This window comes from Heptranchias perlo, chromosome 6, assembly GCF_035084215.1.
Source record: "Heptranchias perlo isolate sHepPer1 chromosome 6, sHepPer1.hap1, whole genome shotgun sequence".
In the NCBI taxonomy this organism is placed as follows: domain Eukaryota; kingdom Metazoa; phylum Chordata; class Chondrichthyes; order Hexanchiformes; family Hexanchidae; genus Heptranchias; species Heptranchias perlo.
The window spans coordinates 4,266,702-4,279,462 of NC_090330.1; the positions used below are offsets into that span (position 1 = coordinate 4,266,702).

Sequence of the window (12,761 nt, forward strand, 5' to 3'; positions counted from 1 at the left end):
TAATTTTGAACATCTCTATTAAAGTCCTTCTTTGCTCTAAGGAGAACAATCCCAGCTTCTCTAGTCTCTCCACATCCTCATCCCTGGTACCATTCTAATAAATCTCCACACCATCTCTAAGGCCTTGACATCCTTCCTAAAGTGCAGTGCTGAGAATTGGCCACAGCGCTCCAGCTGCGGTCTCACCAGTGATTTATAAAGGTACGGCATAACTTCCTTGCATTTGTAGATTTCAAGTACTGCTTTAGAAGCCTTCTGCTTTTGCCTAATGGCTCTCCTCCCCTTTGAGTCATGTGAACAGGATCCCGTTTGATGGATGAGCAGCCGCAAGTCTCCGACTTTAACTTGCTGATGACTTTGGCTTAGGGGAGATGCAAACTTGTGTCCTCGTTGCTTAAGGCAGTTAGGTAGGAGTGTGGGTCACACGTGCATTCATCTAGCACCGTATCATTCAACATCCTTCACCTTCCTCTGAGATCAGTCCTTCATGGAAGTATAAGGATTCCTAGATCTGGCCTTTCTGTTTTCACTTCAAGTACCAACTCCTTAAATGGTAAGAAACCAGAGATTGGACTGTTCCTTTCCCGGGAAAGGGTTCGTGTCTTTGCCCTAAAGAAACATGGTGGAATGGTGAATGAGGTAGTTAGATAGATAGAACTTACATTTATATAGCGCCTTTCTCGACCTCAGGGCATCCCAAAGCGATTTACAGCCAATAAAGTACCTTTGAAGTGTAGTCACTGTCGTAATGTAGGAAACACAGCAGCCAATTTGCACACAGCAAGATCCCACAAACAACAATGTGATAATGACCAGATAATCTGTTTTAGCAATGTTGGTTGAGGGATAAATATTGACCAGGACACCGGGGAGAACCCCCCTGCTCTTCTTCGAAAGAGTGCCATGGGATCTTTTGGTTCCAGCACCTGAAAGGGCAGACAGGGCCTCGGTTTAATGTCTCATCCAATAGACATTGCAGCGCTCCCTCAGCACCACACTGGGAGTGCCAGCCTAGATGTTGTGCTCAAGTCTCTGGTGTAGGACTATGAACCCAAGACCGTCTGACTCAGAAGCAAGAGTGCTACCATTGAGCCACGGTTGATACCTGGATGGGTACGTTTCAACACCCATTTGACTGTTAGGGTATCGCAGTTAAGCGTGATCTTATCTTCACAATGCCCACGTATGTACACTTCCAGGAGGAGTTGCTAGATAAGAGCAGGGACACTCGCTGAATTTTTTTTAAAGATTCAATAATTTATTTACTGGCTAAATACATTGGCCAAGTAGCCTTTTTGGCAAAATATCAGTCTTCAGCCTTTCAGATTTATTTACATGATTGCACCAGTGAAATGCTTTCGTATAAACACATTCTTGTGAAGAAATTGAAGAGAAAATTGTACATTCCTTCAAAAAATAAAAGATTGTTTTTTTTTAAGTATCTTTCAAAAGAAACATGTTTGCAGTGTTGCACGGCTCACCAGTTCAGGAAGGGTCTTTACTGAGCAGTATTTGATGCCATTTTGACTGAGCTGTGCATTAAAACGACAGATAACTCTCGGGAAAAGACAAAAAAATGAAATGATTGCAGGGAGTGAAGGTTCCAGTCTGTGCCAACTTACCACTCAGTACGCTGGAGGTGAATTCCAGCTTGTGGTGGGCTCACCATTGTCAAAAATTTGCCACTTGAGGATCTGGATCTGGTGTAAGAAAGCTGGTACGTTGAATTGGATTTAGAAATCTCGCACACTGTTCATTCATTGCTGCCAATGGCTGCCTCGCGGTATCTAGCACACTGAAGGCAGAAATCAGTTCATAGCTGATGAGGAAACTCTAGCACTTGGGACAATAGGTCCCTGGAGGCCAGATATAGGAACGAAGATACAGATCGCTACCATGAATGGGCTACAGGGGAGCGGGCATTAGGCGTTGAGACTCCTCATCTCCAACTATTGGAGCCACCACTTGGCGTGTGGCGTCGGTCCATTTGTGGTCGGGAGGATAGTGTCAAAGCACTCATGTTTTATGGCGAGTTGTGCTACTCATTCTACTGCTGAGGAGGAGTTCTGATGTCTGTTCCTAGTGAGGGAATCAAGCCCATGTTTGTCGGCTGCCTCAGTAATGCTTGTGCTGAGAAGGGGAGTAAGCAGAGTCTCACTGAGGGCACATTGGCTCCCAGATGACATGCTTCACAATGAAAAATTGGAAGTGTGTCTACCCATTACTAGTGGACTCACTAACCTGATATCTGAACCAGGTAAGTCTGCATTGCTGGTGATTGACCAGCTAGCCTGGCTCATTACTTCGATCTGGACAGGTATTCCTGTCACTGGATCTGCCTCGGATTCTGTCCAGTCAGTTCCAGATAATCCTGAAAGTCAATCTCCTCGTGGACAGGGTAGTCCTAGCTTAACCAGTAGAGCGAAGGTAATGATACAACCTGTGTGGTCTTAGCTGGGTAAACCCTTGACAGTATCCCTGCCAATGCTCGATGTTCTTTCCTTAGCTCTTGCCAATCCATGTCTAAGCTCCCTGGGTTTAGGTAAATGAGGCACAAACAAAAAATCCCACCTTTGTTTGGAGCCTCTTAAACATGGCGTTGGATTTCCATGTGAGTCAGACATCGGGCTGAACAAACTAGGAACGTCCTTAGGCCCTGTGTCCAATTTTCATGAGTCCAGCAATAAATGTAACGAGTCAACATGCAACGAAAAGGTCAGGGTAGCAACCATGGCCTATCTGTGAGTAAACAAACATGGGCCATTTACGGGTTTCCACAGTTACGGCGGAGGAGCGGCAGCAGCTCCAAGGAGTTTCCCGCCATGATGTTTGCTCAAGGTGGTAGCGGCACCTTGTGGAGCAGCCTCAGTATCACACCAGCCTTCATTTTTATTCTGCTCGCAGGCCGCCCAATTTGGACTCCTTTGATCCTTTTTCTATAGAGTGCAATGGAATGTCAACTGGTTTAATCCAACACTGATTCAAAGTCAGTCACTTCATACAGGAGGGATGACAAAGAGAGAGAGAGAGAGAGAGAGAAAGATCGTGACAAGTAATTAAAAACAAAAGGACTCAGATAAAACTTAGGTGTTTGTCCTCGGGCACCTTGTATTTCGTCTTATGCTCTTCAAAGAGTTTGCTCAGTTCCTCGATGTATTTCTGGTGCAGTTCATTAATTTCCGCTTGCGTTGGGTTTTCTTTCTTCTCCACTTCTATTGGCTTGCCAACTAGAATTAACAAGAAGACAGATCTATTACTTGTTATCTGCTTAACAACATGAAACTAAAAAGGGCTTCAACAAAGGAGCATCAGAATTTTCAAGTGGCTCTGCTGCATGCCAGTGCTGCAGCATCAACATGTGGAACTGGACAGTAATGGGCTGCAGATGCAATTACCCCCACCAACCCCCACCACCCATTGTTGAGTTTCCAATTTCAGTGATTCTGGTTAGGAAGGTGCTGAGCACAAGCCCTCCTTCTCCTCTCATGAGGAAGGGAAAACTTGGGTTGGGGGCCTCTCTGTTGGGTTGCTCTTGTGTGCCTCCTGGTGGCTGGTTCAGAAGTCGCATTTGCAAAAACTGAGATTGGTAGATTTTTGTTCGGCATGGGTGTCAAAGGTCACGTAACCAAGGCGGGGAGCTGGAGTTAAGATACAGATCGGTCATGATCTAATCGAATGGCGGAACTGGCTCGAGGGGCTGAACGGCCTCCTCCTGTTCCTATGTCCCAATCAGTCACTTCGCACAGCTCCCAAGACCTGACTTATATTTAGCGCTATGGAGTTGTAGGATGTGAGTCAGACTCTATGGCCTAGAAATCAGTTCACACCGATCCCTGAGCCGGAACGGGTATGGCCAAGGCCCACCTGATATTGGTAATGGGATATTGATACAAACCTCAGCAGCGTTTTGGGGAACAGAGTTCCAGATTTCCATTATCGTTTGTGTGAAGGAGTGCTTCCTGACATCACCCCCTGAACGGCCTCAATCTGGAAAAGCCTAATTTTAAGGTTGTTTTGGACTCCCCCCGCAAGAGGAAATAGTTTCTCTCTCTCTACCCTACCAAATCCTTTAATCATCTTAAACACCTCAATTAGATCACCCCTTAATCTTCTATATTCAAGGGAATACAGGCCCAGTCTATGCAACCTGTCCTCATAATTTAACCCTTTTAGCCCCGGTATCATTCTGGTGAATCTGCGCTGCACCCCCTCCAAGGCCAATATATCCTTCCCGAGGTGCGGGGCCCAGAACTGAACGCAGTCTCTCCAGATATGGTCTAACCAGAGCTCTGTGCAACTATAGCGTAAATTCCTCCCCTTTGTAATCCAGCTCTTTGGGATAAAGGCCCACATTCCATTAGCCTTTTTGATTATTTTTTGTACCTGTTCATTAGTTTTTAGCGATCACCAGCCCTCACCCCCATTCTCCCAAAAATGAACAGATTATTGCCATTAATTGGCACCCAATTTATTAATTGAAAAGCCTCCGCTTTGGCTGTTAAATTAGTCATTTGTAATGAGCATGAGATAAGGTCATTTCAAGGGAAAGCCTCAGTTTGGAAAAGCTTCAAAGTGTAGTTGTTGTCACTTACCCACAGTGTGAATGGGCTTCCGGTATGGGACGAGACCAAAGCTATACTGCAATATGCCCCGAGCATGGAAAAGAGGGAGTGATATTCCCATTATCGCCTGCAGACGCTCCTGGATCCTTCTTAAGACCGAACCCTTGGGGTTGCTCACTTGATCAAACAGCTCATTCTCACCGAAGGAGAATACCGGGACGAGGGGTGACCTGCAAAAACAGGTACAGGCTTTTAATTTTACAGGGAGCCGTTAGGTGTGTCACCTGTTGCTCCGTGGGCAGCACTTTTGCCTTTAAGACAGAAACCCACGGGTTCAAGTCCCAATCCAGAGTCTTGAGCGCAAAATCTAGGCGGACACTCCCATTGCCTGTACTGAGGGAGTGCTGCACTGTCGGAGGTGGCGTCCTTCGGTTGAGACGTTAAACCGAGGCCCCGTCTGCCCTCTCAGTTGGTCGTAAAAGATCCTACGGCACTACTTTGAAGAAGAGCAGGGGAGTTCTCCCCAGTGTCCTGGCCAATATTTATCCCTCAACCAACATCACTAAAAACAGATTATCTGGTCATTTCTTTCATTGATACTTGTGGGATCTTGCTGTGTGCAAATTGTCTGCCACATTTCCAACATTACAACAGTGATTACACTTCAGAAGAACTTCATTAGCTGTAAAGCGCATTGGGATGATCTGAGGATGAGAAAGGCACTATATAAATGCAAGTTCTTTCTTCTTTGTTTCTTATTATGAACATCAATGCTGTTGTTTTCTGGCACAGATTTGGGGGAAGAAAAGAGAGATTCCAAGAAGTAAAAGATATCAAGGCCAGTGAAGTGCCTGGACCTCCAAAGAGAAGTATTTTACACTGAATTACTTTTATTTTTACAGATCTGCTCCCTTGTTCATGGGGCCAAGGGAAAGATGGCCGGGGTCAGAGGGCAAGAACTCGGCAACCCCGCCCATGTTACCGGCCGCCACTGGCAGACGGGTCTTGGAGATGAGACACTTATGCCTACACATCCCATGGTAATGAGCTAATCAAAGTCACCGACATTACCAACCATTCAAGCCAGTTAATGAAAGTCACCAACATTACTAAGAAAGAAGGAACTTGCTTTTCGACAGCGCCTTTCAGGATGTCCCAAAGTGCTTTACAGCCAATGAAGTACTTTTTGAAGTGTAGTCACTGTTGTAATGTGGGAAATGCGGCAGCCAATTTGCACACAGCAAGATCCCACAAACAGCAATGTGACAATGATCAGATAATCTATTTTTTTTAGATTTCGGTTGACAGATAAATATTGACCCAGGACACCAACCCTGCTCTTCTTTAAAACAGTGCTGGGGGATCTTTCATATCCACCTGAGAGGGCAGACTAGGCATCAATTTAATGTCTCATCTGAAAGATAGAGAGCACCTGCATGACAGTGCAACACCCCCTCAGTACCACACTGGGAGCGTCGGCCTAGGTTATATGCTCAAGTTGATGGTGCAGGACTTGAACCCATGACCTATCTGACTCAGAGGGCAAGCAGTGCTACCCACTGAGCCACAGCTAACACCTAGCTAATTGTACCGACCAACTAAGATGACCAACTAATCAGTCCAGCTCTGGTGAAGTTGTGACTCCTGTCGTGGGTTCCCTTACCCATACTGTAGAGCAAGTTTGACAAATCCTTTTCTGTTCAGCAGCAGTAAAGTAGAGGCCCCTGGCCTGGCATCAAGGGCTTCTGGAGCTCCTCCAATTGCTATGACAACAGCATTGCCACCTTCTGCTCTCCGCAATAAATATTTTGCACTCTCCTTGTCCGATGGCACCAAGCCTGGAACAAAGAAAACACACAGTAGGTCGGGTAGAAGCTAGGAACTGTGGAGGAGCACAGCGATCTAGGGGTCCACGTAGAGAAACTACCAAAAGCCAGTGGACAGGTGCAAAAAAATAATTTGAAAGGCTAATGGAATGTTGGCCTTTATCTCATGGGGGCTGGAGTACAAAGGGGTGGATGTTATGTCACAGCTGTGCAGAGCTCTGTCCCGTTCACCCATCACCCCTGTGCTGGCTGACCTACATTGGCTCCCGGTCCTCATCCTTGTTTTCAAATTCCTCCATGGCCTAATCCCTCCCTATCTCTGTAACCTTCTTCAGCCCTACAGCCCTCCAACAACTCTGCGTTCCTCCAATTCTGGCCTCTTGCACATCCCCGATTTTAATCGCTCCACCATTGGCGGCCGTGCCTTCAGCTGTCTAAACCCCCAGCTCTGGAATTCCCTCCCTAAACCTCTCTATCTCTCTCTCCTCCTTTTAAGACACTCCTTAAAACCTATCTCTTCGACCAAGCTTTTGGTCACCTGTCCTAATATCTCCTTATGTGGTTCGGTGTCAAATTTTGGCTGATAATCGCTCCTGTGAAGCATCTTGGAACATTTCACTACGTTAAAGGCGCTATATAAATGCAAGTTGTTGTTGATGTTGAAGTTGTTTGTGGACGTGGTCTGTGTAGGACTTACCTGCAGACATGATATAGTCCCTGAAGAATGGAATCCTGAACCAGAGAGGCAGCATCAGCATGTGAGGCTTCAACCCAGGGTACAAATAGCTGAAACCCGTCACCTCTGTGCAGAAATTTGCAAAGGCCCCTGCCACAAGTACACCATGGGGGTGGAAACCAAAGATATAATTCTTCTTAGGATCAAGGTCTGCAGTCTTGATGAGCTGCAAGAGAAAGCCGCAAAAAAAAATTAATTCAATCGAATGCCTGTGCTCATTGAGGGGTCTAATTCCAGAATAAGAACATTTATTTGTACATTTCGGACGTCCAGGTTGGATACAGCATAGGTTGGATGGAAAGTATATCTCTCGCTGCTGTGCCCAGCAAGATTCCTTCACCCCCAATGTCACAGGAGCAGATTTTGCTGCAGCTTGGAACATAGGGCTTCCCAGACGCAAAAAGACCGAGGTCCATCTAGTTCACCTTCTACCATCCCAGTAGTCGCCTGGTACAACGATAATGGAGTTGTTGACTAATCGTAGCAATCGATCTCTATCAATTAGTCTACAACAGACCCAGACATGAGGAGAGGAAAACCCCCAGTGGTGGAGAGCTTTGGGAACCATAGGTCCAAAGTCATCTTTTCTCTCCCAAGCATGTTACTCAACATGCCCACTTCTTAAAACAACCATCCTTATGACCTCTTTCAGAGAGAGAATTCCAGTTTAGTATTATTATGAATTGCATTTTCTCTCTTTTGAAATTTTTGGTGAGAATTTTAATGTTGAAAAACATTTACAAATGCAAGTAATCTTTTGTAAACCATAACTAATGTGAGCATTGACTATTCCAATGCTCTCCTGGCCGGCCTCCCATCTTCCACCCTCCATAAACTTGAGCTCATCCAAAACTCTGCTGCCCGTATCCTAACTTGCACAAGTCCCGTTCACCCATCGCCCCTGTGCTCGCTGACCTACGTTGGCTCCTGGCCTGGCAATGTCTCGATTTTAAAAATTCTCATGTTGTTTTCAAATCCCTCCATGGCCTCACCCCTCCCTATCTCTGCAACCTCCTCCAGCCCTACAATCCTCCGAGATCTCTGCGCTCCCCCAATTTTAATCGCTCCACCATTGGCGGCTGTGCCTTCAGCTGCCTAGGCCCTAAGCTCAGGAATTCTCTCCCTAAACCTCTCTACCTCTCTCTCCTCCTTTAAGACGCTCCTTAAAATCTACCACTTTGACCAAGCTTTTGGTCACCATTCCTAATATCTCTTTACATGGCTCAGCGTCAAATTTTGTTTGATAATCGCTCCTGTGAAGCGCCTTGGAACGTTTTACTACATTAAAGGTGCTATATAAATGCAAGTTGTTGTTGTTATTCATTGCAATATGATGAGTGCAGAGATATGGAAAATATTCCCAGAATTGCCAGAAAGCGGGAGTATGATTTGTCCAGGGTTCATTTCAACAGCTACTCTCACCACAAAAATATAGATTTCTACATTGGTCCTCGTGGAAAGAAGGACGTCTCAGAGCCCTTACCAGGCAGAGGAGAAAACTGGGCACTGAGCAGGAGAGAAAAATGGTAAATTGGGAGGAGGACAAGGGCACAGTCAAAGAGAAAGGTTTTCAGTTAACTTTCGAGAGCAGAAAATGAGCTGGCATGGCGGAGAGACTTAGGGAAGTGGTTCCAGGGGGCAGGAGTGTAGTCGGTGAAAGAGGAGCCACTAATTGCACAGAACGTACAGCCAGAAACAGGCCATTCGCCCCAACTGGTCTATGCCGGTGTTTATGCTCCACACGTGCCTCCTCCCACTCTACTTCATCTCACCCTATCAGCACATCCTTCTATTCCTTTCTCCCTCATGTACTTATCTAGCTGCCCCTCAAATGCACCCAGACTATTTCCCTTATGATCCTACGTAAAAGGCGCCATATAAATAAAAGTCTTTCATTTTCTCTTTCATTCACTGCTGCCTCTGGATTCTTGTCCAAATGGAGGATATCCAGAAATGTTTTTGGTTATCCAGATCCTGTGATAAAACCCAAAGTTTAAAATAAACACCTGGGGAATGTTCTGACAAGTGAAGGTCATCTTAGACCCTGACCTTGTACATCGAGCGCGGTGACACAATGTTAAAGACCACAAATTAAACTTTAACAACTTAATTGTTCAATAGATAAATAAATAAATACTGTTGTAATGTTGGGGGTGGCGGGGTTGAGTACAGAACGATTTTGAGTTTTTCCTGCTCCGTTTCCTCTCCTCTAGTCTTGCGAATGCAACGTTATATAGTGCCTTTATATAGTGCCTTTATATAGTGCCTTTAACACAGTGGGCATCTCAAAGCCCTTCACAGAGGAGAAATGGATGGCCAGTAGAAAAAGAAGAGTGCGGGGAGGATGATCAAAACTGCGGACAGAGAAACCGGTTTGTTGGGGGGAGGCTGAAGGTCGAGAAAGAGGTAGTAAGGGGGGGAGGGGTTTCAGGAGAAAGTTCCAGAGCATAGGAGCACTGGTCTCCTGTACATCCCTCATGGGTGGAAGAACCTTTAGCCGTCTTGCTCCCATGCTCTGGAACTTTCTCCTTAATCCCTTCCCTGGAGGGCGCGGTCTGGGACATGGGTCTGGAGTAGGTTGTGGAGGTGTTCATTCTCGGGATGTGGGCGTCGCAGGCAAGGCCGGCGTTTATTGCCCCTTTTCCCAGTTGCCCTGAGAAGGTGGTGGTGGGTCTTCTTCCTTGAACCGCTGCAGCCCGTGTGGTGATTCTTTGATGTAATTGAGTGGCTTGCTGGGCCACATCAGAGGGCAGTTGGGAGTCCACCAAGGTAGGTTCGGGGTGAGGCTGTGGAGGGATTTGCAAACGAGCCCAAGGATTTTGAATTCCAGATGTTGGGCAGCGCAGAGCTAATGAAGGTTGACAAGGAGTAAGGTTGCTAGCGAGCAGGGTTTAGTGATGGATAGGATGCAGATGGCGGTGATTTGGATGAGTTGGAATTGGTGAAGGGTGGAGATCAACGAGCCAACAAGGAGAGCATTGGATAAGCGAAGCTTGGAGGTAATAATAGGCACAGCTTTGTGCTGGGGTATAGTACCTTCTATAAGTAACCATTATTCATATGTCGGTCTATTATTCAACCACTGGGGAATCACAGACAATTCTGATAGTGTCCAAAGCCAACATTCACACACTCACATCTTTCACTAGCGCGTGCTAATTAGTGAAAGCTGAAATTTTTTTTCCTCTTCATAGCCCAGACGGCACTGCTACTTTCTGTTAACCCTGCTGCCATCTCTACAGTACAGACCAGGGATTGAACTGGTCTCTGTGGCTCGGTTACCCGTGCACATTCAGGTTGAATTTCTGTGGGGCTTTTCCCGATCGAAGATCCCGGGAGACCCTGGAGAATTAGCACAAGCCCCGTTTCTCCGGGGTTTCCCCAGGATCTTGCGTTGAAGTTACAGTGGCTGATTGGGCAGACTCCTGCCGAAACTCAACCCCAAAGGGCCAGGATTTTCTGTGAGGTTACTGGGCCCTCGCTGATACTCAGGCACAAAATGCACGGCAACTTCAGGCGAGGGGTAGATGCGCGGTTAAACGCGGATATCCAAAAGCTGCTGTCCGAGACGCTCCACTCCGCCATTAGCTTCGCGTAAATGGCATCTCGCCGTCTCCCTCGCCATTAGACTGCATTGAACAGCGTGAAGTCGCTGTATTTGCGCGGTGGATACGGACTAAACTCGCCACTGAAAGTTACGTTTTGTCATTTTCAGTTGGACTATGTGATAAGTGTTAATTACCATCAAACAACCTCTCTATCACTGAAAATTATCAAGTGTGGAGTCTCATTCCTTCAGGTTTTAAATGTAAAATTTTAAATGTTACATTTTTTTTTTACTTTTCTCTCTCCCTCTCTTAATCCAACCTTTCTTTCCCTCTCTTTATTTCTCTTTCTGTGCCTGATTTGAAATTGAATTCACCCACTCTCATTTGCACTTCCTTCTCAGTCCTTGGGCTGTTAATTTCTCAGTCCTTCAATCTGACCGGTTAAGGAGATACCCAGTTGCTTGCCCTGTTCACTCAGGTCCCAGATGCCCTGTTTCCCTCGCTGCGACGTTATCGTCTCGCACTTTCACCAACTTGCCACGCAAAAAGTTTTAAAACCTAAAAGTGCAGAGGGTAAGTCTAACAAACGGTAGATGCAGTTAGAAGTCCTGATACAGCAAAATCTGGCCTGTTGTCTTTTCCCTGTTGCTGTTGCCTATCCAAGGCCATAGTTTGAGTTACTCTGAAATATAAACTATTCACCTTCTACTATAGTATCTGGATCAGGCAAACTGGATTGTACTAACCTGCTGCGCCCTCTGATCATTGTTTAATGCACCTTTCTTTTAAGAATAACACAGGACTTTTGTGAGAAGTGTAAGCTTTCACCACTAGGAGGGGAGTATGAACCCAGGTCAGTCTCTACCCAGGATGAAAATTCTTTCTCTGATTGCTGCAAGTGAAAGATTTTGGCCAGTGTCTCGTTAATGTGAGTGTGCAGTGTAATATTTATATAATTACATTAACACCTCTGAGGGTACAATAGCATAGTGGTCCTGGACTAACACTCCATTGAGGCTGGACTTTCTACAACCATGAGTTCAAATCCCACCAGGGTAGTTTGAGAATTTGACTTCCATGGGTTCGGTAGTTAGTGGTTATGTTAATGGACTAGTAATCCAGGGATTGTGAGTTCAAATCCTACCACAGGAATCTGAACGCAGTTTTTTTTTAAAAAATGGAAATAAAAAGCTGGTCTCAGTAAAAATGACCATGAAGAGTCAGATTATCGTAAAAACCCAACTGATTCACTAACACCCTTTTAGGGAAGGAAACCTGCCGTCCTTAGCCGGTCTGGGCCTATATGTTTCATTTATTGCCCATGCCTGGGTGCCCTGAATAGGTGGGAACACAACTGAATGACTTGCCGGGCCACTTCAGAGGGCAATTAAGAGTCAACCATGGGACTGGAGTCATATACAGGCCCAGGCCGGGTAAGGACGGCAGGTTTCTTTCCCTAAAGGACATCAGTGACCCAGTTGGGTTTTTACGACAATCCGACAGCTGCATGGTCACTTTTACTGATAACCAGCACTTTTTAATTAAAACTAAATTCAAATTCTGAAAGTGCTATGGGAGGATTTGAACTTGCGTTCTCTGCATTATTAGTCCAGTAACATAGCCACTAGACTACTGTACCCACATTTCTGTCCCCGTTGGTATGGCTCAGTACCACTCTAGACCATGATATTTACCCATTCAGCCATCGGGATAGCTACTTTGCATGGATTCTAACGATTGATTTATATCTACTGCGATAATAAGCAAGTTTATTTTACAATTGGGAAATCCGAATCCAAAATCTGAATTAATGATTGTCTCTTGTCCTTCACTGTGACCCACTCTCGACCCTGTGTTTACCAGTGTTCATCGAGCCCGGTGTGTCAGAAACAGTATCGCTCTGAAACATTCTTGTTTGATTAGGTAAGAGTTTTGGTGGAAAGTTACTACCATGCACTCCATGGGCGCGATTCTAGCCCCCACGATCGGGTGGGTTGGGGGACGGATAAAATCAATGTTTTCGGGAGCGGGCAGACACCCTGGCTCCAACCCATCCATTTTGGCATCAGACCCAGGCAAATCAGTCTGC

At 45.9% G+C, this 12,761-nt stretch overlaps 1 protein-coding gene across 1 annotated transcript in view; it reads right to left on the minus strand.

The window, feature by feature from the left end:
- Positions 1-1,270: 1,270 nt before the first annotated feature.
- Positions 1,271-12,761, minus strand: part of mogat2 (monoacylglycerol O-acyltransferase 2) — a 30,709-nt gene continuing 19,218 nt past the window's right edge. The window contains exons 3-6 of the mRNA XM_067985360.1: positions 7,086-7,290; positions 6,226-6,400; positions 4,593-4,792; positions 1,271-3,227 (exon numbers count right to left, since the gene is read on the minus strand). Coding sequence (XP_067841461.1) covers positions 3,073-3,227; positions 4,593-4,792; positions 6,226-6,400; positions 7,086-7,290 — 735 coding nt within the window. The 3' untranslated portion in view covers positions 1,271-3,072. The remainder of the gene's footprint in view (positions 3,228-4,592; positions 4,793-6,225; positions 6,401-7,085; positions 7,291-12,761) is intronic.